We start from the raw sequence: 27,949 nt of genomic DNA, 5'->3' as shown, positions 1-27,949 counted from the left end.
TCAGCGCATGCTTTCGGTTTTTCCCTGCTCTAGCTTAGTATTTCTTTATATTTATCCTAACGGTAAGATATTCAGAGCAAAATGTCATGTTGGAGTGTCAGAGGCAGAAGCAATACTGATTGGGGGTCTTTTTGGAAAAGCCACATACACAGCTTGTGTTTACTAAACACATTCTCCAACGTTCAGGTTTTCAGATGTTTGGACAGACACGTGTTTTACCTTCTGGGGGAAGAGCCCTAGCTTGGCAGGATCTGAAGTGAAGGGCAGGCCAGGCACCGGAGGCTTGACCCTGAGGGCTGGGCTGGGAGGTAGTGGTGAAGAGGGGGGAGGCCCTCTTCCCTAGCTGCTGTTACCCTGGCTGGACCCACCCCTGCAATTTGCTCCTACAGAAGGGGAATGGTTACTGGCTGCTTCCTAAGTAACCACTGGAGAATAGCCTGGCCATGCTGGTTCTTAGAGTTCACAGTGACGCCACCTGCTTGTGACAGCCGCTAAAACAGATAGATGGAAACAATGGGGGAAGCCGGTGGTTGGTGGTTGGTAGCCGGGGAGCTCAAGAGTCTGGTCCAACAAGACTAGGGGAGCAAGAGGAAGCAGGCAGATAAGCCAATACTGGGGTGGGGGTGGAAAGGAGAGGAGGAACATTCTCAGAGCCAGAGAAACCTGGCAGAAAACAAAAAGGAAGGAATGACCGTGTGTCAATCAGGTAACACAGGGGCGAATGCTGGCACAAGAAGCCCAGCCCCAGCCCCGCAGAGAGGGCCAAGTGCAGTGTCTTTGGCAATGGGGGCAAGGGTCAGTCGCAGTCCTAGAACTTCAACCAAGGACACGGATCTGAGCGTGTAAGAGGTGGCGGCAGGAGGAAAGGGAGCCCGACGTGATTTCTCCTGACGGTCCCCCGCCCCCAATCAAAAGCTTCGACGTTTCCGCTCGGTCACTCGAGCAACACGTGGGTATCTCTGGGACGAGAACCTTCGAGGCCGCCAATGCCTTCTCTGAGACCCTCCCCCCGCCTCCATCGCCCGGCTCTCTGGGTTTTCCACCTGCTCTCCGCCCCCCGGGGAGCTGCCCCTTCGCACTGGGGACTCGCATCGGGCGCTTCTGGCACCGTAACATCTGGGTGGCTTCCGCCTGCGCAATTTCAGGCAGCGCCCGCTCCCTTACACGTGAGCTCTTCTCTCTCTGCTCCCTACCCCCCTGGGGAGGGGACAGGAGGCTACAGTGTCGCCGGTAACAGAGTTGCACTTGCTCTTCTCCTAACCCCTCCCAGGCCACGGGAACTTGCAGGGCGCTCCGGGTCCTCAGGTGCATCGCCCTTCCCCCCATCTTTGCAGACACAGGTCGCCCGCCGCGCTCGCCTCTTCTCCCGTTTGTCACCTCGCCCACCCGCGCCCTCCCCACCCGGGCAAGGGGATTTCAGACACGCGGGGAGGAGGCTGGGTCATAGCCGAGCTCAACCCCGGCAGCCTCGGGACAAGTTCAGACGCTGGACACCGAGATCCCAGCCCCGAGCGGGACTCAGAGCGCCGGAAGTCGCTGGGTGACAGCGGGCCGCGGGACCCGCCCGAGGGCGTCCGCGCCCGCACCCCCGGGAGCCTCTCCCCCGCCCCCCGCTCGTCCGGCCGTGCGCCCCCCCCCCCCCCGCTCCAGGAACGCCCCGGGACCCGGGGCACTGCCGCGGGCTCCTCACCGTCCCCGCGGCCAGTCCTCCGCTCCCCCCGGGCGCCCCTCGGCTCCGCCTGCAGGGGTGCGCGTGCCCCTGTTCGCTCGGCAACTTCGCGCCCCTCCCCTGCGGGCAGCCGACGAGCGGACCCTCCCGGGCGCACGGACCTCAGCCGGGCTGCAGGCGGACCCAGCAGCCGGAAAGAACCCGCGAGAGGTGCACATACCTAAAGACGGAGGCTCCTTGTCATGACCGGGGGACCGGGGGCTCTCGGGCGTGTGTAAGAGCCTCCGGCCAATGCGACGCCCCGAGCCGCGCTCGCCCCGCGGGGGTGCGGGGACAAAGGGCCGCGGGGAGCCGCGGGGACCCTGCGCGCAGACCCCAGCCGCCCTCCCGCGTCCGCTCCCGGCAGCTGCGGCGAGGGGTGCGCGACGCTGGCGGAGCCGAGCGCGCGGGCGGAGGGGAGGGGGGGGGCGGGGAGCCGGCGCAGGGGAGGCGCGGCCGCGGGCCCGGCGGCGTCGGCGGAGCGGGGAGGGGGCCGGGGGAGACAGCTGCTCGACAGTCGCTCGGGCCGACTCCGCCAGGCTGCGCTTTGCTGCCCGCCTGCAGCCGATGGCGGGCGCGCGGGGGAGCCAGCCGGCTGCAGAGTGCACGGGGGCGAGAGGGCAGGGGAGGCCGAGGCGAGCGAAGACCCCTCCAGCTCACCTTTGGGGATTTGGGAGAGAGGCTGTGCCTGGAAAACGCGCGGGGGTGGGGTGTGGGGCGGCAGCGGCGGTGTGTGTGTGTGTGTGTGTGTGTGTGTGTGTGTGTGCGCGTGTGTGTGGTTGGGGGTGGGGTGAAGTTGGTTGCTCAAGGTAAGAGTTGTGTTGGAAAGCCCCCCGGGGAGGTGGGCCTTGAGTGGGCACTGCCCTAGGCTTGTTTGGGTAGACAGATCCTGTAATGGCGGGGAGAAACGCTTTTTATTTTGTTTTGCTGGATTTGACCTTTGGGAAACACATTCCCATTTTGGAGTGGGAACTCTAGGAGACCGGGAGTCTCTAAGGCCCCAGAGATGAGGTCTCTGCCACCTGCTTAAACAGGGAACCTCTGCTGTGCTTCAGTTTCCTCATCCGTAAAGCCACCGTCCTGTACAAACTGTGGCTTTAGGATACGTGAAACAGAACAGCACCGCCAGCCCCAGCTTGGGATTCGGTAACTTTGTGAGGGAGCTCGTACGAATGGATGAGCTTTGTGGCGCCTGGGTGGCTCAGTTGGTTCAGCTTCCCACTTCGGCTCAGGTCACGATCTCTGGGTCTGTGGGTTCGAGCCCCGCCTGGGGCTCTGGGCTGACCGCTCAGAGCCTGGAGCCTGCTTCGGATTCTGTGTGTCTCTCTCTCCCCCTGCATGTTCTTGCTCAGTCTGTCTCTCAAAAATAAATAAACATTAAAAAAAAAAAAAAAAAGGAATCCATGAGCTTAGACAATGAGCAAAAGGGAACATTCCAGAAGACTGTGTCAACACCAGAACACCTATATCCAGTTGTGGTAAAGAGAAAGCATATTCCCAGGCCCGGAGTAGGAACAGCCAAAAACACAGCCTGATCAACTAATCACAACCCACCGAAGGATACAATAGAAGCAGAGGGTGCCGGATGCCTAGAAAGGCCACCAAGGGCAAGCACTGGTCACCGTGTCTTTGCTTTAGACCGGGAAAGGCAGTGAGTGCCTTGACGTCTGAGCCTTTGGTTTTTCAAGACACCACCTCTCTTTGCCCTTCTTTTGACTTAACAAAATAGTTTCTGACAGCACTCAGTCTTCCCACGCGGGCGCTCCTTCAGAGGAGAAAACGTGTGCACCACATGACAGGAACGTTCCAGTCTGCGTGGCCAGCTAGTCTTTGTATGTTTTCAATAGTGGTATTCTTTTCTTTTTAAATTTTTTATTAAAAATCTTTTAAAAAATGTTTATTTAATTTTGAGACAATGCGAGAGACAGAGCGCGAGCAGGGGAGGGGCAGAGAGAGGGAGACACGGAATCTGAAGCAGGCTCCAGGCTCCGAGCTGTCAGCACAGAGCCCAATGCGGGGCTCGAACTCACCCACCGTGAGATCATGACCTGAGCCGAAGTCAGACACTCAACTGATTGAGCCACTCAGGCGCCCCCCCCTTTTTTTTAAGTTTATTTATTTATCTTCAGAGAAAGAGATCCAGGGCGGGGCACAGAGAGGAGAGAGAATCCCAAGGAGGTTGTATGCTGTCAGCACAGAGCCCGACACAGGGCTTGAACTCACGAACCATTAGATCGCGACCTGAGCTGAAACCCAAAGTCGGATACTTATCTGGCTGAGCCCCCTGGGCGCCCCTCAATATTGGTATTCTGGTCAATAGGAAAGTCCCTCGTGAAGTGGGTTGACTTGAGCCAGTCCTTGCTATGTCGAACACTCCAGTTCATTGACAGGCTTCTTCTATCCTTGGCTTCAGAATGGGTACTTCACAGTATCATTTATTCCTGACTATAATTCTGCAGTAGGCATTATTACACTCACTTCATGGATGGGAAAACCAAGATTCAAGAGCGTTAATGTGACTTGTCCAAGGTGGTGTTTTAAACAGCGACGTTTGTGACAATTTGTTATATGGCAGCAGATGACCAATACAGAAAGAGCAGTCTATTAAAATATGAATATGTTGTGGTCACTCTCCTGCTTAAAACCCTGTATGCCCCATTTCGTAGGGTAAATCCCAACTGCATACAAATGCTCCCAAGTCCTTGCGGCCTGGGGTCCCCCCCACCCCCTTACTAAGCTCCAGCCACAAGGGCTTTCTTTCAGTTCAGTAAACAAGCCCGAGCCACTGCTCAGAGAGGTCTTCCTTGCCCGCCCACGTCTCTAAGTATATCCTTCCCTCCACTTATTCTTTTTCAAACTCCTCTTTTTTTTTTTAGCACTAATTATAAATTGTAATGGTCTGATTTGCCTTTTTGCTCGTTTCTTGTCCTCTTTCCCAGGCCCGTGAGATCACATGGACGGAGAGCATTTCTGTCTTAGGTGCCGTAACCCAGCACAGGGCAAGAGCTCGGTACCTTCCTCCCATTCTGGAGCACTCCTTCTTCTTGGTGGGTCCTTTTATTTCCCTTGTGAACCCCGCCCTCCCCGGCAGCGTCTATCCATCTTTGTAATCTTTGCCCCTGTCCCCATATGGGAAACTCATCAAGATCCAGTTTAAACAGTCAGTCTGTTTCTGCTTTTCCGGGGTCCCTTGTCCCCCTTTCCTGCTGTCCTCACCACAGAACTGTCACAACATCTTAGATCTTAGCATCTCTGGACACGCAGTGCCCCTTGTACCTTGGATTGTAGCTATTTGCATAGAGTCTGATGCTTCCAGACATTTCTGCATTTACCTCACTCCGGACAAGAACACCTGGAGAGGAGCACAGAGGTGCAGTAGGAATTTGGGGAGAAAGGGGTAAAGAGCTATTGCACGTTAGCCTTGGTGCTGATAGGGCTGTGCAGTGGGGGGCAAATATCCACCCTTGGGGATAGTAGACTTCTCATCTCCCCCCCATACTCGTCCGCTCCGGCTGCCGTAACAAAATCCCACGGACCGGGGAGCTTAAAGGACAGACGTTTATTTCCCCACAGCGCTGGGGGCTGGAAGTCCAAGATCAAGGTTCTGGCTGATGTGGTTTCTGGGGAGGACTCCCTTCCCCGCTTGCCGAAGGCCATCTTCTCCCTTCGTCCCGTCCGCACACCGTCTCTCCTCAGTGCGTGTGCAGAGACAGCAGTGAGCTGTCTGGTGTCTCCCGCACGAGGACGCTCGTACTCGTGCACCGGGCTCCACCCTCACGACCTTATTTCCCTTCAACTACTTCCTTACTCCAAATACAGCCAGACTGGGAGCGAGGGCTTCAACACGGGAATCTGGGGGAACACAAATGTTCAGTCCACGACACCCCCCTTCCCAACTCCCTGCCTTCCTGATGAGGCACGGGGCGGTTGTAGACGTCACACAAATTTTATGGGGGTGGGGGGGGAGCGGGCGGAGGATGAAAAGAAGGATCGGCATTGTCTCACTTGAGCCGACAACAATCCCTTTTTCTATTATGTCCCCATTTGAAAGATAAGAACGCTGATGCTCTGACAGGTTAGAAAGTAACATGGTGGCTGTCACAAAGGTGGGGCTGTTACTCACAGTCAGAGGTGATACACATTTGGCGCTCTGTGTGCTCTAGGACATTCTACTCCCCACCCCGGTTTCCCCCTTTGGGCTTGGGTAGGTTGCTGGGGCTTGGGTGTGCGGGTGGGGGCAGGGGTGGGCACATTCAGAGCTAGAGGCCAGGGGACTGGGAGAGGCACGGAGGGACTGGGCAGCACAGGTCTACGCAAGCAGGACACAATCCTTAGTGGAGTGTCTAGTGCGAATCCCAGAGCCCAAGGGCACATAACCAGATCGAGTCCGCACCAGGACCAAGGTCTCCCGGTGCGTAGTCCAGCCACCTTCACGCTCCCTCTCCAATCACTGCCCCTGCTGTGGTCACTCCAGGGTCATTCCTGGGTGGTTATTTCCCCTGTCTCCCCACTCTCTCTGTTAGAACACCACCTCCTTCTTCCAGGGATCCCTATGATAGCCTAACCAGGATGCTTCTATCGCGAGACGTCACTGATGCGAGCATTCGGAGACTCCTTGGTTGAGCCCTTGTAAGTTCGTCCAGGGACACAGCGACTCCCAGAGCTGGTCCGGCACTGGGGGTGGGGATATTAGAGAAAACTCTGCTAGTTGTGGGACTTTACATCACTCTTTCCTGCCAGTGGAGAGACATGGTTCTCCTAGGGGAGAAAGAGTTTGACACAGACACCCCCCTCCCCTCCACTGATGTCAGTCCTAACTGAAAAGACCCCAAGGTACCGGAGAGAGCTTTTGTTTCAACTAAGGGCAGGAGACACGGAGGGGGACACGAAGGTAACCCATCTCGTGGAGCGGGGCATGAGGACACTGTAAATAACTGGGGTGGGTGTTATGAGAGAGGAAGGAGTACGGATGCTATGGGAACAGCGATTATTTCTGGTTCCATAAAACAGGGCGTTTGAACTTCAGCAGTACTGACAGGGGTCTCTTTCAATCACTGAATTTTATCCCGCTTTTCCCTCATGGGCATTGGTTCAAGCCAGGTTTGGGTTGGGGAACGGCATTGGCCCAGCCAGCCTGGGGGTTCTTTCTGCCATCAGTCCATCCTCGTAAACACACAGTTCCTTGGGGAAAGCAGAGGAGCATCTAAAAGGCAACCAACTTATTTTCCGGACTTAGCGATTCAGATATTTAATACAGAACTCGGAGCACGCCCGGAGACCCGCTGGGGCCACAAAGCGACACTGATGGAAGGTGTCGGAGATTCCGTGACATCTAGTGACCCCTCTCCATTTACACTTCTCTATATTCCTTCTGCCCATGATGCTAGTGCATTCTGGCTTCTCCTCTTGGTCCAGGGGGTAGCCAGATACACGTGAGATCTAAACTCTCTTCGTAACTGTGGTGCTTAGTATCCATGTGGACAGCAGATCTAACATCCTGATTTTGGAATTCCTTCTCTACTCTTCTGACCTTCCTCCATAGGCATCCGACCACCCAAGTGCATGGCCAGATCACGGCTTGGAAGGCTGCCAGCCCTAAGATTCTTGAACCCCTTCCTTATACTGTAACTCTCTTACCCCCTGCCTTGCTCACATCTGCTGAATTCTTCATTTGCTGCTCTGATCAATCTTTCTCTATTCCTTTTTGTTTTTCATTTGCTAACTTAGGAAGTGCATGAGAAGCACTGTGGGGAGGAGTGTAAAGTGCAGATTTTCGAGTTACCCTCTCTCCCGTTCCAATTTAGCCATTAAAAAAATTTTTTTTAACGTTTATTTATTTTTGAGAGACTGAGAGAAAGAGCAGGCACGGGGGAGGGGCAGAGAGAGAGAGAGAGAGAGAGAGAGACAGAATTTGAAGCAGGCTCTAAGCTCTGTGGGGCTCAAACTCATGAGCCGTGAGATCATGCATGACCTGAGCCAAAGTCAGATATTTAACGGACTGAACCACCCAGGAGCCCCTCCAATTTAGTCATTTTAACAGGCGCACGGACAACTCTGGTGCCGTTGTCTCAGAAGGCACTGTTCTGGATAAGACCCAAGCAGGTGCCCAGTGCACTAGGCACTATAGTGTGGTTCTAGAAGCTTCTTCAATACACCCTACCACCCTTAGGGCACTGCTGGCCCTGAGTTTGGCTCTTCCAGCTATGCTCTGTGTCCAAGGAACAGCCCTGTAGAGAGTCTCGCACTTGGTGACGCTTAGGTTCTATTTTGGTTCTGCCAATAGAAAGCTCAGGGCAGATCTTGACCTTTGAAATCTCAGTGTCCTCACCTGTCGAATGAAGGGTTTGCCAAGTGTCCTTTCGGCTCTGACATTTGACATTTTATGCTGCCACAGTTTTTGCTCTAATTTCCCACTGCCTGGAAATTCTCTGCTGAGAATCACCCATCGCTTTTTCTCTGACCTTTGATGTTTGTCTCTAGAAATCCTGCCTCCCCTATGAAGCCCTGTTCACACACCGCCTCCTTCATGGAGCCTTCCCTGGCCCGCCATGCTGTCCCTGCATTCTCCTGGAAGTACGGTGTCCCGTGAGCACAGACCCAGTCACATAATTTCTTTCCGTTACAGATCTTTGGTCCACTTCTCCTCATTAGTGCCTATGTCCCTCGATGTCGGGAACCATGCTGCTTTCAGTAGTGGAAGCTTTGTATTAACGGGTGTAGAGGACAGTCAGTAAACACCGACCGCGGAATGACAGCATAGCATGGGCCCTGCTGGCTTTCGTCACCGTTTCCCCCGGAAAAGAGCATAATATGCCCGCATTGACTGATGCCAGAACTATACCTACAGAAGCACGCTTTAGCTCGACAGATGACAGCCGGGTCCTGCTGACTGCTTTCTGAACTGCGGAGAGCAAGACCCCATTTTCCTTTGCCTGTGTCTGGAACTGATGATAAGGTTCTCAAGGGAGCAGACGTCTCAGGCTGTGATTTCCTCACCATTGTCACACGTATCTGCTTGCACAATGGGAAACGTGTTTGGCCAACGTCCTTAGCGTTTGAGTGCGTCCCAGGAATGAATGTCTCAGGGGTGCTGAAATCAGGCCTATGCACTTGGGCATCTGATCGCGACCCTCCACCCACCTCCACCCCTGCCTCTAGCTTCCACACCAGGTGACCTGGAAGGCGATGTGGGTAGGAGGTAGTGAGCAGAATGTTTCCCGGCAAGAAACAAAATGTGCCCTAAATGTAGCCAACAATCCCCTTCTATCCAGAAACTTGAGATTAGATGCTCAGACATTATGTTACAGCGGACGTAATTCTCTGCTGTAATATCATTTGGATTAAAAAAATTTTTTTAATGTTTATTTCATTTTTGAGAGGGAGACAGAGATAGAGCATGAGTGAGGGAGGGGTGGAGACAGAGACAGAACTGAAGCAGGCTCCAGGCTGTCAGCACATAGCAGGATGTGAGCTCGAACCCATGAACATGAGATCATGAACGGAGCCAAAGTCAGATGCTTAACTGACTGAGCCACCCAGACGCCCCCGTTATAATACCATTTGGACCAGCAGTTACCAATTTTTTGGTCTCAGGACCTATTACACAATAACATAAGCTAGACAAGTCATTTTATATTTTACATAATATGTATGTATATGTGAGATATATACATATATGTATATGTATGTATGTGTATATATATATATATATATCACACACACACACACGTGTGTGTGTGTGTGTGTGTGTGTGTGTGCGCGCACATAACATAATCTAGGCCAAATCCCTTCACGTTTAACAAAATTATTGAGAGTGGTGCCTGGCTGGCTCAGTAGGTAAAGCATCTGACTCTTGATCTCTCAGGGACATGAGTTCAAGCCCCATGTTGGGTGTGGAGCCTACTTAAAAAAAAAAATTACGGAGGACCTCAGGGAGCTTATGAAAGAGTGTTGGGAAACATTAGGGGTCCTCAGACCGCATGTTGAGAAGCTCTGATCTACCCTGACCAACATTTTGGCAGAATGTTAACTTTGCAAATTCCTAGAGCCGCACATACTTTAACGCGGAAGGTAAACAGCATACGTTTAATTCACTAAATGTTATTGCACAAAGATGTTAAACTATAAAATAATTTAAAAATGGCTGCAGAAGTGATTGGAAACCGTCAGTACATATGTGTAGACATAATGCTAGGCATTTGATACGGGAGCTTTCTTGAAGGTTCTAAATGGACTCACTTTAGAGGAAATCTGCCCCCTTTTCCTCATTAGCAGGGAAGCCATAAAAGAAGAGGTTTGTCCTTAAGGTTCTCCAAGGTGATTTATTGATTTACCTATTGTAAATAGTTGCCTGTTGATGATTGAAAAAAATGTAAAATCTGCTTGTATTCACATTTAAAAATTCTTCTTTTTTAAAATATTATTTATTTTGAGGCAGAGAGAGAGAGAGAGAGAGAGAGCAAGCGGGGAGGAGCAGAGAGAGAGGGAGAGAGAGAATCCCAAACAGGCTCTGCATTGACAGAGACGGGGCTGGAACCCACAAACCAGGAGATGATGACCTAAGCCCAAAACAGGAGTCAGCCGCTTAACCAACTGACCCACCCAGGCACCCCTCAAATTCTTCCTTCTGCAGATCACTCGTTTAGTTGTTGTCATGTCCCTTTCCATTTTAGGCCAGAGCCACTGTTGCACAAGACCCCGTTCAATCCCTTTCCTTCTTACCGCCCCAGTTATGCAAAACACCTTCCCAGACGTCAGTCCCTCCCTGATTCGAAGAGCAAGACTGTTAACGTCAGGAGGGGACCTCAGGAGGCAGCACAGGCCGGGAAGCCACATTATCGAACGCTCTGTAAAGCCTCACCATCATCACGGACGTTACTTGGGAGTCCAGTTCGGTCTGAACCAGGTCCCTGTGAGCTGAAGCGAGCGGTCACCACTCCTGGAGCGCTGGTAGAGCGAGCTGCAGCGTGTGGGACAGCGGGGGATGCAGGAGAAAACCCCGAGGACCAGGCAGGTGCTCTAGACCCCGCTCGTGGGCTCCCAGCTGTCGGGTGGGAAGGCCTGTGTTCCTTCCTCCAGGCCTGGAAACCATTCGCCACCCTTGCTAGCTTCCGGGTCCACGCCTCTGTCCTTCCTACGTCATCCTTTCACAGCCTACGCCCCTCACCCCAATGCACATTTTACCCAAAATCAGGATCGTCCCCCACCCCCCACCCGGTTTCATCTTGCAGAGGTGAGAGTGGAAATCCGACTCCCCAGGCACAGCTGGCTCAACCCATAGAACCTTCTTTGGCAGCAGGAACCCGGCCTGGCCCCGTGTCCCCGCTTCCCTTCTTTGCTCACACTCAATCCACGGCTCCAGCGGCTGTGGATGGGGGCTGTGACGCCAGGACAGGGCTCTGTCCCCCTCCATAATTAGCCAGGCAGCAAGGCTGCTGCAATGTCCCTCCGTTGACAGTGCTCTTGAACCAAATAAATTATTCACGCCACCAAAGTGTAATTGGCTGCCACGTTCAAAATAGGTCATTCACACTCAGGCTGCTGGAGGCGAAGATTTCGCGGCGATGGCAGCAAATCCGAGCGCTTAGGTTTAAGCAAATCTCCAGAGAAAGTGGCTTCTCCAAGCAACCCCCCCGCCGTTACATATCTTTCATCGAATCCTGGTGACGTTCATTAGCGGCAGCGCGAAGAGGCTGAAACAGCTATCTGCAGGCAGGCTGGGGTGCCCGGGGTGCGGGGTGGGGGTGGAAGGCTTTGTTCAGCCTCTTCCTGTGCTGACACTTTCTCCGTGAGCCTCAAGGGGCTCCTTGGGGAAAAGCAATGTGAACACGTGCTCGTGTTTGTTCTTTGCGCCCAAGACAGTGGCCAAGTCAGAAGGAGGACGTAACCGCTGGGCACCAGCAGGTTTTACAAGCGTGAATGTACGTGCACAGGCCTGTCCGAGGAGTGCCTCTCAGCCCCGGGTGAGAATTCAAGGTCAACAGCTGTGGCTGCGTGCCCCTGCGTTTCAGGTCCGAATTCACAGACATTTGGGCCTCTTTGCTGCTCAGAATACACTTGCCCTCTTGTTGGCATAGATGTGCCATTCAGCTCAAGTGCCTGCTGGAGTCCAAATATTTGACCGGCTATTTGAGTGTTTGGAGAGTTGCTCATGTGTTGATGCGTTCCTTTAATGGTTTTTGAGGATACCACAGATTATCTTACAGGAGGAAGAACATTTCCCCCCAGGATTAGAACAAAGAGAAGCGGTTGAACATGTAGCTTGGGGGGTTTGACTTAAAATAAAAGCGATTGCGCTGGTTGCTAGCTCTTGACTGAGAAATGGACGTGTAACTGAGAAAAGCTGATAAATCTCCTTGGGGAAGGGAAAGAAGAGAGTTTAGCAGTGGGATTGACCCCTCGTCTGCCTTCTATTAGGAAGATAGACTGGAAATCTCTTCAGGTCTCCTCCGGCAGAGGTTCTATGCCTGTGTAGCCTCGGAGCAAGACGGAGAGAAATGCAAGCGTTTCACTTGGTAAGCGTAGCACCCAATGTCAGGGGCCACGTTTGGACGCGCCTCCACGACTGTCAGCTTCGCAAGGGCATCAAGCTCTCGCCTTCAAATACGCACCTGCGAGAAGTCTGCCCTGATCACCCAGCCCTTCCCCTCTGATCTGCCTTTTAATCTCCCTTTCGTGTCTGTAAACACCTCGTATTGCGTTCTTGAACGCCTGGTTTTATGGAACAGCCTGTATAGGATCCTCTTAAGCTAGAGATGTGTCTGTGAGTAACTTTCAGTTATGCATATGCCGCTCTATCGTCAACGGTGCCACAGATGTTTCCTGAGTGCCCACTATCCTGGGGCCTTGGAGTGGGACTTCGTCAAGTCAGCCACTATCTATACACCATGAACGTCACTGTCCCGAACCGGGCTCCCGATCCCCGGCCATGGCCTGCTCTTCCGCACCTCCAAGCCCCCTCCTCCGGCAGCCTTCCTCCTCTGAGTAAAGAGCCCCGTGATCCTTCCAGATGCTTGGGCCAAAGCCTTGGAGTTGTCCTCGGCAACTCCCCCCCGCCCCTCACCTACAGAATTAGTTAGTGTCAGGCCTGGGAAGGGCCCCATCAGCTCTCTTCTGGAATATCTCAAGTCTCCCAAGTGGCCTCCCTGCCTTTGCCCTCCAAGCCCCCACCTTTATTTTCAAGACAAGTCAGAATGATCCTTTTGAAACGCAAATCAGATTATGGCACTTTGCTCAACACCCTCTAAAGCCTTCCATCCCCACAGAGCAAAACCTCAGACCCTTACAACGGCCTGGAGGACTTTACAAGGGCTGGACGCCCCCCTCCACCCCCCACCGGCCACCCCTGGATCTCATCTTCGCTGCTCTCTGCTCACGCACGTTGTGCTGCAGCCACGCCGGCCCCTGGCTCCTCCTAGAACACTCTGCCCCAGAAGTGCGGGACAGACCTACAGTTCATCAAGCCTCCGGGTCTTTGTCAGCAAAGGCCTCCCTGACCACCATGTTCTATCCTTCTCAGCCGGCACTCAATTTTTCTTCATAACGCTTCTCTCCTCTGACACATCCTATCTTTACTTGCTTGTCTAGCGTCTGGCCGCCTTTCACTACAATACAACTTCATGAGGGCTGGGCTTTGTTATGTTTCACTGCTGGCCCGGGAGCCGACGAGAATTGAACCTAGCGCATGGTAGACGTTCAATACGTTTTCTCTAAACAGCCAAAAAAGTAAATCTTATATGCCTCCATGGTTCATAACCTCCTGAGGGGGACTGCCTCTTCTGATGATTGCGACTCCTTTCAAGAGCTTCCTCAGGAAGTGCTCATCTCAAAATATATTTACGCAGAGATTCTAAAAACTGATTCCCAACCAGGCAGAAATTGGTGGAAAGAATTCCCATACCTGACTCTTACACATTTGTTTCGAAGAACACAGTCTTTCTAGGATTGTATCAGGTACGCCCAGCCGTGGTCAGAATCTGCTCCCCGGAACCACTTCTGTCTCTCACGGAACTTCCGTCCCTACGTTAAATTTATGCGATTCAAGAAAAGGCAACTGTTCTGCAGACTTTCAGGAACCACCCGGTACTTCGCTGTCTTGTTTGTTTGTTTTAGTGTAGCTATTCCTAACTCTTTTTTAAAACAATGTGGAGATATATACATGTGGTAAAATACACAGAAGACTAACCATCTTAATAATTAAGGGTACAGCTCAGTAATATGGAATACATTCACGCTTTCTACCACCCTTCTCCAGAGCTCTCTTCATCCTGCAAAACTGAAACTCTACCCTTAAACAACCCTCGATCCCCCCTTCCTTGCCCTTGGCTACCGCCCTTGCATTTTCTGTTTCCAGAAATTTGACTATTTTAGATCATATAAGTGGACTCATACAGTATTTGGTGGGGCGTTATTTTATTTTTGTAACTGGCTTCTTTCACCTAGCTAATGACCTCAGGGTCATCTATGTTACAGCCTATTTTGGAATCTCCTCCTTTTTTATGACTGAATAATATTCCATTGCATATAGACCACATTTTGTTTGCCCATTCAGCCGTCAATGGACATTTGGGTGGCTTGCACCTTTTGACTATCGTGAATAATGCTGCTATGAACTTGAGTGTGCAAATATCTCTTCAAGACCCTGCTTTCAACTCTTTTGGAGGTGTACCCAGAAGTGGAATTTCTGGATCATATGATAATTGTCATTTTTTGAGGAGCTGCCATACTGTGTTCCGTAGAGGCTGCACCATTTTACGTTCTCACCAACAGCGGACAATGGCTCCTTGACTGCTTTTAACAACAAGATATTTTCCCTTCCAGCAAGTTAGAACTACTCAACGCTGCCCAGTAGAGCTAAATATTCCTGCTGCTTCTCATGCTTAGCAACCAGGAGCCGAGTGGTCCCACTAAATGTGCATAAGTGTGTGAGGTGGTGCTTTTCCCTCACTCCTTCATGCCCATTTTGAAAAGGCTTCCTTGTCCTCCAATTGACATGCAGGCTAAGTGGACACACACTGGTCTGCATTACAGACAAAAGGCCGTGGACAAGAGCCAGCACTGTTTTGGGATGATCAAAGCTCTGCTAATCCCATGTAATCTTCTCATGCCAAGGTAATGTATTTCCACTCGTGGTTTCTTTGAGTGATTCCGCCCATGATGAACTGGGAGACTTGGGGTGATGTGGGGGGAAGAGCTGAGAATAGGACTGGAGTCATGCTCACACATCAGTCGTTCCTTACCAGGAGTTCCCAAGGGTTCCGGACCTTGGACACATGTGAACCCAAAGAGTCAAATGGGGAGAAAAATCCCTTGAAGTGATGCAGAGGTATATAGGTGGAAAGGACCTGGGGTGCCTGGGTGGCTCAGTCCGTTAAGCGTCTGACTTTTGCTCAGGTCACGATCTCACGGTTGGTGAGTTTGAGCCCCGTGTCGGGCTCTGTGCTGATGGCTCGGAGCCCAGAGCCTGCTTCAGATTTTGTGTCTCCCTCTCTCTTCCCCTCCCCCACTTGCACTCTGTCCCTCTCTCAAAAGTAAATATTAAAAAAAATAAGTGGAAAGGACCCTGGACACCCCCTGTGTGCTACTTTCTTTCACCTCATTCAACAATGGGCTGGGAGAACATGTCCCTAGTTCCACTGCGTTTCCTGCTTGAGTGGTATTGCCTTCTCTGGCCTCCCCAACCAGGGCACCCTGTCTGTGACTTTGCCTTGGACCACAGATTTTTCATCATCCTTCCAGTTGGTGTTACAGAGCAGTGTCATATGCTGACATATATTCTCTTAAAAAGAATATTTAAAGCAATAAAAGGGGAATAGAGCTCCTCTTAAATGGGGGTTTAAAAATGCTAAGACCTTCCCAGCACATGTGAAAAGGGGAAGAGCTGGTGGGAGACACAGTTAAGAAATCAATGACCTCAAGAGGCAACATGATTTGGAATTTTGGTAACATTGGCTTTTTCTATGAAGAGCCATACAGCAAATATTTTAGGCTTTGTGAGTCAAGAGGTAAAAACAAGGAAATTATGTAGATACCTCCACATAATGAGAGAAAACAAAATTATCACATATTTTTATCGACAAAATTTAAAATGTAATAATTGAGTACTTTTTTTGTTTCGCAATACTGGTCTGCTTAAGAGAAGAATGGAATTCTTCTTCTTTGGGATAACATTTCACCTAATTGGAGTTCAGTGTTTAGTGTTCTCCATCATCAACTCAATTGCAAATGTTCTTCTGTAAAAACCATTCTTTTCTTGGAGGCTGTGTGCAGAAACAGGCAGCGGGCTGGGAGTGGCCTGCAGGCTGTAGTTTGGTTGACTTGACTTCTGAGTAGGTCAAGATGGGGTGGAGGGCCACTGACTCACTGCGTGCGGTTCTCAGCGTTGCCTAGTAGGTTGTAAAGGCGTAAGCACCTGTCTTTCTGAAGTATCATGAGTGTTAGGAAGATGCACGGGGCTTTGTCCTCTCCTCTTCGCTGTAGCCTGTGTTGTAAATAACAGAATGTGTTGCTTTTCTCATGCAGATGACGATGCTCTTGACCTACCATCATCTGTCTCTCCAGGAGTGGGGAGGATTTGAGTTGACCCATCACTAGTCTACCCTGCCACAGCGGGTACAGTTTCTGCCCTCAAGGATCAGTTATGTGCACTGGTCATAACTTTCAGTGAGTGGTGCTCAATCAATATTTGTTGATGAGTTCACAGCAGGTTGATCGTATTAATTGTTCTCTAACCCGTGTAGAATGATTATTGAGCAACCGAGCTAACATTTGTTCTCCTGTGCATGTGTGTGCACATTCACATATTTATAAAAAAAATATACACAAAGAGATCACCACAGTTTCTTCCAGGAGGTTTTATCATTGAAAATATTTTAGGGGCGCCTAGGTGGCTCAGTCAGTTAAGTGACCGACGCTTGGTTTCGGCTCGGGTCACGATCTCTTGGTTTTGTAGTTTTGAGCCCCACATCGGGCTCTGTGCTGACAGCATGGAGCCTGCTTAGGATTCTCTCTCTCTGTCCCTCTCCTTCTTGGGTGTATACACACACACACACATACACACACACACACTCTCTCTCTCTCAAAAAAAAAAAAAAAAAAGAAAAAAGAAAGAAACTATTTTAAAAAGCAATGGAAATAAGAACCAAACAAAACACCACTAGAAGGGATGTTGTAGAAGCTTCATTTAATTGCTATCCTGAAATATTGTAACATGTATGTAATTCAAATTCCAATGGATGTTATCCTTAAATTAGAAATGTTTTAACAAATAAAGAGAGCCTAGCCTTTCTAAGATTACTGAGATGGGGGAGACAGTGTGCTATGTTTACTGCAAGTAAATATTTATCCAGGAAATAGAGACTGTATATTATTATAAATACTGGTAGAGACATGATTTCTGATGTCCAGAATTCCTGGCCAAGGCAAGGGGACTCTCTCCACAAGAAAACTGCCGTAGCGTATATTACTCTTCAATACTTAAAGAATTTTCAGAGGGAGACCAGACTGGCTAACAATAAACAAAATGGGTAGGAAGTCACATACTTATTCTGTGCCAAATGATGGGGTTATTCTGAGTTCTGCTTTGGTTACACGGTGGAGATCAGAAAGCAGCCAGGCTTGTTAATTCATGAGCCAGACGCACCTTTGTATTCCCAGGAAAGCATTTGAAATGCACTGTCTAAATAACTCTGCTCTCATCAGCTTGTGTCTTTGTTGATCACAGGCAGTAGGAGAAGAAGGGAATTGCACAGACCTGGGAGGCTGGGGCCTCAGTTCGATAATAACTGACATTTACATAGTAAGCCCTTAATGGTTTCCATTACCTCATACATTATCTCCTTTAACTTCACAGCAATTTTCCCTGGAGGTGACCATTACCAGCATCATCATCCCCGAGACCACCACCATGGCTGCCACGGTCATCACCACCACCATCATCATCACCATCATGATGACCATCATCATCATCATGACCGTCACCATGACCATCACTATCACCATCACCATCATCACCCCAACATCATCCTTATCACCATTATTATCATCATCCCCATGTGGAAGAAGGTAAACGAAGCTTCTGAACGGTTAGGTAACTTTCCTAAAGTCAAACTACTAGTAAATTGAAATAGATCTCTTGAGTCCAAAAATTTTACTCTTTCTACTATGCTACCTGCCCTCAGTTTTGAAGTCTGAATAGTAATAACCAAAGATTTAAAAATAATGGTGGCTTCAAATTCTAAGCAAAGTACTTAATATAGCAATATGGCCAGAAAAGGGGTTTGGCCCTCTGCTAGAAGCTGTTTGCAGGGCAAGCATACAGTTTTACACACGGAGTTTAGATCCTTCAAAATAGCCATGTTTTCTGAAAAAGATTTTTCATCGTGCTTTTTATTAAGACTTAGAATTTGAACTTAAGTTTCAGGTTTTAGGGATACCAATGGAGATTAAAAGGGAGCTGAACATGTCCCACTCCAAAGACATCCCTGGTACCCCTCACTATATCCACCAGAAGCTGAAGGAGAAAGGTGTGTTTTTCCTAATATTTCAGTCATATAATTTATCTGAAAGTGGTTAAAAGTGCCTTCCACAAATCACGTCTGCATATTTGATTCTCGGACATACTTTTCTTCAAATACCATCTATCAGTTCATTGTGCTGTTACAGATAGGAAGAAAAATCCCACCACGGAAAATATTTTCATATTTTCTCTTTCTCAGAGTTTCCTGAATGCCAATTTATAGAGAAAAAAATTAAATTCAACTGCTCAGCCAGCTGACTCAAACTGTAATCTAAAAGTCAAGTTACTTTCTTCCTGTTTCTTAGCTCATTACATCTTAATACTGAATGGATGGTTTAGAATGAAGTCAAGAGGGAGAAGGGCCCAGCTGGTTTTCCCCTGTTGCTGTTTGAGTTGTAAAGTATACATATTTAAACTTTTAACCCCAATGATACAAAGACTAAGAAGGAAAACACTGCAATGAGAAGATGGCACCATAATCTCATCGCTTTCGAGAAGACGGCATCTTGTTCTTTCTTCTATTTAGAAATGTTCATTTCCTAGGGTTACAACTCCTAATACAGCAGAAGATAAAACACCCTCAAGGTGTCTTCTCTGTCTGCTAGGTTATCTATTACTGAAAATCTTTACAAAGTTGACAGGGTTCTTTTTTTTTTTCCTCCCTCAATTGGGAAAACAGACATCTCATGCCTCCGAAAGTTTACATTTTTCTCACTTTTATATTTCAAGGCCCGCGATTCTTACTTTGAATCCATCATTGACCTTTAAGTGTCTTCTGCCTGAAGCATTTGCTCAGCGAGGTAAAGCACGAAAAAGTGTAAGATGTGGAAAGTCCACGCGTGAGAGATACTGATATAAGTTATTAATTTGCCCTCCATAGTAAAACTGACCTTTATTCCCGCCCTTTGCTGTCCCGGCATGGGTCAAAATCTTTCTCTTAAAAATATCTAAACTTGATCAAGTAGATTGTTCTTTTTCCTGGAAGGGAAGTTCTAGGTGCTTGATGAGATATGTTCTGTCTACACAGCACAAAGGGGTTTTTTCAGCTTAAATAACCTGGTGTATCTGCCAACAAGGATCGAACACTTCAGATTCTCATCAGATGCCTCCTTCACTCCAGGTTGGACACATGCTGTCGAATCATCACCCTCACACGCAGCCAGGTACACTCACGTTTCAGCCTCCCCAGAAACCAGCCCCCAGTACGGCCTGGAACGTACTGAATAGGTCAACATCCCACCGGCACCTGAGCGTTTGGTTTCATTTTCTTTTCTCCATTTTACTTGCTTGCTGAGACCGGTCACTATTTTTTTTTCCCCCTTCCTCTCTAACTCTTCTCTGTCCTGGTAGCTGAGATAGTCATTGCAATTTGACTCAGCGAATACCTCTTCCTTCTGTAAAACCTCTTCTGAAATCCACTGAATCATAAACGTCTTTGTTCGACATCACAGCTGCCTGGCAAACAATCAATAGGCAAAATGTAGCCGTCCAAAAATAAATGAGAAGTTGAATGAGCGGACACTCACTGAGCACAATAAAACACGTGAGGAATAGTTAACTGGAGAAACCACATCTCTAGTGAACATGTTGACTTGAGTAAGTCAAGTGACTTCTATCAAGGGGGGAGGGTAATACTACCAATTTATTTCACTGTTTTGGCCATAATAACTACACATTTCTTTGCTTCAAAGCATTTTTTTTTTTTTTTTGGCTACACAGACAACGGGTATGCTCATAACGTTTCGCTCTCATGTCCTATAAAAGATATACGTGAGCATATCTTATACCATTCCTAAAAAGACTTGGCTGGCTGCCTCATAAAGATATTAGATAAGCATTTAAAATGCTTTATTTGTGCCATTGGGCCCCTTTGGCTTTGGCCTGATCTAAATAGGTCACTCTGAGGTCACTCGAGACCATAAATCAAGGGTGGGGGGGGGGGGTGGACCTGTGGTTAAAACAGCCTGCATAGCTTTCATGCGAGGTGCTATTTTCGTTTGTCCCTGAAATGACACCATCCATTTGGCACCAAAGAAAGCTTCCTAGACATCTATGGGAAGGGAATGTTTTGCAATAATCCAAGACATAGGTCACAGAGGCATGAGTTACCACGGGGAGGTCTGTGTCGGCTCCAGAGCCGGTGGTGACAACGTAGGAAAAACGACTTCCCAAGCGAAGCATTTATCCAGGACCGTGAGGAGGGGGACCTGACCCAAGCCGACTTGGCAAATCACGACAGCCAAGAGTGACCGGCTGTTTTCGACTCTGGAAACTAGGGCAACCTCTTCTTGGCCGCTTTCTAATCCCACGTGAGGACCCCAGGTACGGACTCTCAGAGGAAGGTCCAACATAGCTGATTAGCAATTATATTTATACAACGTAAAATGTGGCATAACCAGACAAAAAGCTCCGCCTCCTCCCGGCCGAGACGCATATCTTTACGTTCTATCTTTATGTTCGTATTTTTATGTTCCATCTCTTAAGACTTTTTCCACAGAGGGCATGACTTCACCAGACTGAACTTTTAGGGTTCATTGCTTTTGTACGTATTGGGAATTGAATCTCTTCTTCCTTTCTTCTTTCTCTTAATCTTAGAAAGGGCACGTGTGATTCAGTAAACAACTTCCAAATATGCCAGATTAGAAAAGACTGTTATTGCCGACCTATTAAAAAGTATCTACCTTGGCTTCGTAAGCAGTAAAGACAGAGAATCAGCATCTGCTCCACTCTACTTATAGTTCTTGTTTTCTTTTTCTTCGATAAATCTTTTGCAGTTTTCTTGCTCTCTCTAAGCTGCAATGCCTTTTGAAAGGGAAAATGTGCTAATTGACTTGGCTTGGGGAAATGAGAGAGGTTTGGTTCAAAGTGAGTGGTATTGCTTCTTAAATATCTGCTGGTCTGCTTAAGAGCAACAGACAGCTAGGGGTGCCTGGGTGACTCAGTCAGTCGAGTGACTGACTTTGGCTCAGGTCGTGATCTCCGGGTTCATGAGTTCGAGCCCCGCATCGGGCTCTGTGCTGACCATGCACAGCCTGCTTCAGATCCTCTGTCCTCCTCTCTCTCTGCCCCTCCCTGCCCCTCCCCTGCTCATGCTCTCTAGAAGAAATTTTTAAAAAATGAGTGCTCTCTCTTCTGTCAGCTCATCTGCACCTGGGAGGGGTCCCCTCCTTTGGGAAGGTTGAGAGCTTTCTTAGACACAGTGATCCAGGATGGGAAATTTTCTCATGCTATGCTGCCTTGTACCAGCTCCGAAGAACATTCGACAGTCTGGCAAAAGCTTTGCCGTTCCCTACGGTCTTTCTAGAAGCAAGATCTTATGAGGCATGTGAGTGTCCTGGGAAAAAGGAGCCTGAGAAATATTTTGCACGCGTACCTGAGACCCCGTGGTGTGTTATTATTCTATCCATTGCACTTGACGGCAGATTATTGAGCAGGGCTGAAAACAGGGCAGTGACTTGTGGTTCTGAGGAAAACGGCAGCTACAGCTTTAACTTGGGCCAAGGAATAATTTCGGCTGCTGAACCAGCCACTGACCACCACCTGGGGAACTGTTTCCTCCCACACGCGAATTCCGTTCTGTTCCTGAAAGCTGGCCAAGGGCCTCCATTGTGCGTGAGGCTTTTTTCTTTTTTTCTGTTATTACTATTATCACCGCCATAATTGTTAGAGTTATCATGACTATTATTATCCATCCAGCTAGGTTCTACTAACATACACCAGCCTGTCAAGAAGGCACAGTGACAAAACAGATGAAAGCCTTTTAATCTGATAAGTTTGAAATAATGACGGGAAAAGAGCATCTGATTCCACTGACTGATTTTTCAATACCTTGGTAATCAAATCAATCATTTCCCCCCAAGAAAGAACAAAGTCTACCTGGTAGTAACCATTTTCTAAAAGGCAGGATGGTGTTGGGGTTATTCGGAAAGCCAACCTGAGGCATTGTGTGTGTGTGTGTGTGTGTGTGTGTGTGTGTGTGTGTGTGAGAGAGAGAGAGAGAGAGAGAGAGAGAGAGAGAGAGAGGAGTAAATATAGAAATATTGGGGTTTCTGGAGGGTAGGTAGATTACTGCTTCTCTTTCTCACTAACCATTTGCAACTCTCCCCTAGAACAGAACAGAATTATACACCAATGCTTCTCACTTCTGTGAACCTTAACATCTTCTTTAACCACAGAAAACAATAGCTGAAGCAAACAGGATTTCAGAAAGGCAGTTAAAAAATATTGTGAGCATGACTCATTTTTTTTTTTTTTTTTGCCCAGGTCCATAAATCGAAATGGATTTATATATACTTTTAAGCAAGTGGACCTAAATTCTAAATTTGTGTCCCTTTAGGGGGAAAGGGTTCTTTAAACATGTGTCCATTGCAAGGAAATATGGTTGCCTTAGTAACGAGCTCCTGGGCATTTTCCTTCCGTTATGTTAGAGAAAACTCATTGTACCGAAAGCTTTCTGCTTTCGTCGGCAGGCTAAATGAGCCAAAAGCTTGGGTGAAACAGAGCAAACATGAATTCTTCTAGGTAGATGTATGCCGCTGTGCAGAGAAGATTGAGCGATAGAATGCTGGAATTTTTAAAACCGAAATCTTACAGGATGTGTCATCGGCCCTCTTGTTTTAGATGAAAGGTAAGACTCAAAGAGATGAAATGATGTCCAGGACCCCACACGCCTGTGACGGCAGGGGCAGAGCTCCAGGCGAGCTCCTAGCAACCTGCCTGATGTGTTTTCACCATATCATAACCTCTGAAAACTTGCTTATAGGCTGAAGTTCTTTTTTTAAAATTTAAATCCAAGTTAGTTAACACGTAGTGTAATACTGATTTCAGGAGGAGAATTTAGTGAGCCATCACTTCCATACAGCACCCAGTGCTCATCCCAACAAGTGCCCTCCTCGATGCCTGTCACCCTTCTAGCCCATCCCCCACCTCCCACCAGAAACCCTCAGTTTGCTCTCTGTATGTAAGAGTCTCTTATGGTTTGTCTCCCCGTTTTTATCTTACTTTTCCTTCCCTTTCCCTATGTTCATCTGTTTTGTTTCTTAAATTCCACATGTGAGTGAAATCGTGTATTTGTCTTTCTCTGACTGACGTATTTTGCTTAGCGTAATACATTCTAGTTCCACCCACATTGTTGCAAATGGCAGGATTTCGTCCTTTTTGATGGCCAAGTAGTATTCCACCATAGGTGGCTATCACATCTTCTTTATCTGTCCATCAGTTGATGGACATCTGGGCTCTCTCCCTACTTTGTATAAGCTGAGTTCTATAAATAAGTCCTAGGCTGACCCAACATGTACAAAAACTGTTCTACATCACCTTGTAGCCTCTCTATAAACCCATTTTTGTGACTACATAGTAGGAACGAGTATTTACTGAGTACTTACTATGTTGTGGACGCTATTCCAAGCACTTCCCCGTAACTGGCTGTGAGGTTTGTACTCCACTAAAAAATTTTTTTATGTTTATTTTTTGAGAGAGAGAGAGAGAGAGACAGAGAGACAGAGACGGACAGACAGAGTATGAGCGGGGGAGAGGCAGAGAGAGAGGGAAACACGGAATCCGAAGCAGGCTCCAGGCTCTGAGCTGTCAGCACAGAGCCTGACGTGGGGTTCGAACCCACGAACCGTTGAGATCATGACCTGAGCTGAAGTCGGACGCTTAACTGACTGAGCCCCCCAGGTGCCCCTGTACTCCATTTTATCAGTGAGTGAACTGAGGCACAGAGCAATGAAGTAACCTGCTCAAAGTCACAGAGTGATTCAAGTGGCAGAAGCCAGGCGGTTTAACTAAACAGCTGGGCCCCCTGTTGACTGTCACTCCCAACAGAACTTGCTTAAATGAGTCACCCGCCAGACAAACGCTCGCATAAACTGGCCAACATGAGCCATAGCTTGGAGTACTGAATAAAAATAACACCGGATGTTGGACTTAGAAGCATTCTTTCTCTCATCTTTGGAGATGAAGTTAGGTGAGAAATTGAGCCCAGAAAGTATAAAGCACATCACGGGTGAAGTGCAATGCAAACATTATGAACCTATTTTGAAGATGGTCTACAACCCAGTAGCTGGTACTGTGCCATTTTACCACTGAGGAAACTGAGGTTCGGTGTAGCAAGTTAAAGGACTTGCGTAAACCACAAAAGTAGTTCATGGCAAATGAGAATTTCAATCTGAATCCTGTCTGACTCCCAACCTGACTCTTCACCATGCTTGTCGAGGCTGAAGTACTCACCTTAATAACCCTGCATATTCATGGGAGAGCTCCTACAGGTCACCGAGCCCTGCTGTACTGACATCTCAGCCCTCCTTGGGGGTGGGGGCCACACATAAACTGTAGTGCGGCGCATTGGACTATAGATGGCGCTCATTAGCACCACAGTTACCCGCAAAAGCCTCCCTTTCTGGGAAGGAAATGTGGCCTGGGCGTTTTGGGGGCTGGGTGAAAAATGACCAGATTGTCCAGTCTAGGTTTATTTTCCTAGTTGTGAGCCTTTTTATAAGTCCTGATGGGAGTAAATATCTGAGGCCAAAGTTCAAGTGGCTCTAAATAGCTGTCATCAAACTAAAGCAACGGACTGAGTTTGGCAAGCACCAACGAAGCTTGAGCTGGTATTCTTAAACCCGATTTCAGTTATGATGCAATTCCCATCAGGATTTTAAATATTTCTGAGGCCAGAGAAAAATAACAGAAAGATACACTGAAACACTCAGAGTGTCCCCGAGTCCACATTACCATTTATTTCGACCATTTCAAATTCTAGAAAAGCTCTCACCTATGGCCCATATCATTGGTAGCATTTGACCAAGACACCTGTAGGTTACTAGATTAGCTAATGAAAATCACAACCCTTACAGCCAAACCCCCACCGCACAGGTCTGCTCGTGGAAGAGCCATGAAGTAAGAGGGGAGACCCATATGGTACCAGTGGGTATTAGAAGCTAGCATCCCAGCCTGGAAGAAGAGGAAGAAGGCATGGACACCTGGGGTGCCAAATGTGTCTGAGGAAGAGAAAATGATCCAAGGGGAAAGGGAGAAGGGGGAGAGGCAGCGAGCGCAGGTCAAAGCAATATGGTACCACGGACAACCATCCCTGGTCCACTTGTCCAGCTGCTACCTTAGCAGCTCTGCTGGGTGCAAAGCACCATGACAGCTGTCCCTTAAGGTGTTAGCACAGAAGAGGGACAAGAGACATAATCTTGTACTACCTTCCTCCCTAAACTAAACCTTTATCTAGTCATGACTTCCCAAAACAAGATATTTGGAGGAACCATTCAACTCCCTCATCTCCTGCTTTGCCTGGTATTCATTGGTGCCCAGATGATATCCACAACCACCAGGATGCTTTCAAAGTACCCAAGCTGGGCAAAAGTTCCAAAGCGAAGCAAAGTAGACCGGAATGGTGCCTGCCAGAAAGACGTTTACCTTCACCAAAAATGTCATCCTCTTCCTCGCCCGGGAGCTCCTCGGGGTCCAGATACTGCATCTTGGAGAGGGCGGCAGTCCGCGGGTGACAGCAGGTGTGCAGCCACGACCGTTCCCACCGCCACAGTGCGCAGGGGCAATTTCCTCTCTGAGGGTTGCAGAAGCCCTCAGGGAAGGCAGCTTCCGCATCTGCCCTCCGCAAGCAGCTTCATTCATATGAATAGGCTCCCTGAGCCTTTCCAAGCCTGCATTCCAGGTGGGGTAATTCTCAACCCCCCCAGCCCCCCCCCCCAGAAGAAAGAACTTCTTTTGGAAGGGGGCTGCAGATCCGGTTGGGTCTGAACACAGATAGAACTTAAAGGCCAAGTGCAATGAATTCCTTCAGAGCGACAACTTTCATATTTTCTTAAGGAGGAAGGTGAGCTTCCAACTTTCGTACTTATGAATTTGAACACAATGGGTCGTGTTGAAAGAGACGGGGTTCACGTTTCTCATATCTCGGTTTTGCTTCAGTGACAATTTATCTGAAAGCAAAAGCCGCCGCGCTGCACCAAAGAGGCACCTGCAGGGACGCAGCCTCGGTTTCACTCCGAAGAAGTTGCCTTTTTCCTTTTTGCAAACCTCTTGCCTTTGGGGCTGAGAAACTCTGTAATGTTCCAGCCCAGCTCAGCACACATCTGGGCTCTTAGAGGCTCAATTCAATCTATGGTCAAGCAACAGAGAACTAGTTTGGGTCGAATGACTTCCATTTCACCCTATTTACCCAGCCTGGGTCTTCAGACTTGATCGCTAAAGAAGAAAGAAGAAAATGTGACTCAAAAGGGCAGCTCCTCCCAGAGGCAGGAGTAACCAGTGCGCTTTCACAAGAGTGTGGGGGCGGGGGCTGGCATCGCCATATGGAACCCCCCAAAGTGTGCTACGTTCTCCATGGCTATTCAAACACCAACCTGAGTGATATGCGATTTCATAGTGGGGGGGGGGGGGTTCCCAGAGCTCTCCATCGTGTTGCCAGACCTCACAGATGGTCAGAAGCCCAGAAAATGCAAACAGAGATAATGGTGAGGAGTTGGTAGCCCCCAGTGTTTACTTCCGGCAACTTTATTTCCTGAGTAGGGTTTTAAAACAAATAAATAAATAAATAACATTTTAAAGTTTATTTATTTTGAGAGAGAGGCAGAGAGCGCGAGTGGGGGAGGGGCAGAGAGCGAGGGAGGGAGAGGATCCCAAGCAGGCCCAGCACTGTCAGCGCACAGCCCAACCCGGGGCCCGATCCCATGAACTGTGAGATCCTGACCTGAGCCGAAACCAAGAGTCAGTCGCTCAACTGACCGAGCCCCCCAGGCACCCCAAGAATATATTTTTGATAGACTTTATTTTTTTAGAGCAGCTTTAGTTTCACAGCAAAATCGAGAGGCAGTACCGGTTTTCCCATATGCACCCTGCTCCCCCCACATCCACACCCTCCCCCACTGCCACCCCCCACCGTCATCCCCAGCATCCACCGTCAGAGAGGCACATTTGTTACGACTGGTGCATCTACACGGACACGTCATGATCACTCAGAGTTCGGAGTTTACCTTCGGGTTCACTCTTGGTATTGTACACTCTGTGGATTTTGACAAATGTTTAACGACACGTATCCACCATTAGAGTATCATCCAAAGTAGTTTCGCTGCCCCCCAAATCCTCTGCGCTCTGCCTGTTCAGGCATCCCTCCCACCTACCTCCTGGCAACCACTAATCTTAAAATACTGTCTCCCAAGCTCTGCCTTTCCCAGAATGTCATATAGTTGGACTTACACAGAATAGAGACTTTTCAGACTGGTGTCTTTCGCTTAGTAATATGCACTTAAATTTCTTCTATGTCTTTTCATGGCTTGGTAGGTCATTTCTTTTTTTTTTTAATTTTATTTTTAAAAATTTACATCCAAATTAGGTAGCATCTAGTGCAACACTTATTTCAGGAGGAGATTCCTTAATGATCCATTACCCATTTAGCCCATCCCCCCTCCCACAACCCCTCCAGCAACCCTCAGTTTGTTCTCCATATTTATGAGTCTCGTCTGTTTTGTCCCTCTCCCTGTTTTTATATTATTTTTGTTTCCCTTCCCTTGTGTTCATCTGTTTTGTCTCTTAAAGTCCTCATATGAGTGAAGTCCTATGACTTTTGTCTTTCTTTGACTAATTTCACTTAGCATAATACCCTCCAGTTCCATCCACGTAGTTGCAAATGGCAAGATTTCATTCTTTTTGATTGCCGAGTAATACTCCATTGTATATATATACCACATCTTCTTTATCCA

The 27,949-nt window shown here is 48.5% G+C and overlaps 1 protein-coding gene and 1 long non-coding RNA gene across 11 annotated transcripts in view; one reads left to right on the top strand and one right to left on the bottom strand.

Moving 5' to 3' along the window:
* RIPOR2 (RHO family interacting cell polarization regulator 2) overlaps positions 1-27,949 on the bottom strand; it is a 230,227-nt gene that overhangs the window by 92,054 nt on the left and 110,224 nt on the right. The window contains exon 1 of one of the 10 annotated variants that reach the window (XM_019425287.2): positions 25,647-25,858. The exons of 7 other annotated variants lie outside the window; for them this stretch is intronic. In XM_019425287.2, the coding sequence (XP_019280832.2) occupies positions 25,647-25,707 (61 nt within the window). In that variant the 5' untranslated portion in view covers positions 25,708-25,858. Of the gene's footprint in view, positions 1-1,889; positions 2,114-13,607; positions 13,708-25,646; positions 25,859-27,949 lie in introns of those variants that run through there. 2 more of the 10 variants (XM_019425288.2, XM_053904845.1) reach the window with 2 other exon arrangements.
* On the top strand, positions 1,212-9,061 carry LOC128777701 (uncharacterized). The gene is made up of 2 exons (XR_008423019.1): positions 1,212-1,879; positions 8,334-9,061. It is a non-coding gene; the product is annotated as an uncharacterized LOC128777701 (long non-coding RNA).

This window comes from Panthera pardus, unplaced genomic scaffold, assembly GCF_024362965.1.
Source record: "Panthera pardus isolate Hobbes unplaced genomic scaffold, ASM2436296v1 HiC_scaffold_17, whole genome shotgun sequence".
In the NCBI taxonomy this organism is placed as follows: Eukaryota; Metazoa; Chordata; class Mammalia; order Carnivora; family Felidae; genus Panthera; species Panthera pardus.
The sequence above is the reverse complement of the archived record's forward strand: the minus strand, read 5'-3'. Positions and strand labels throughout refer to the sequence as shown.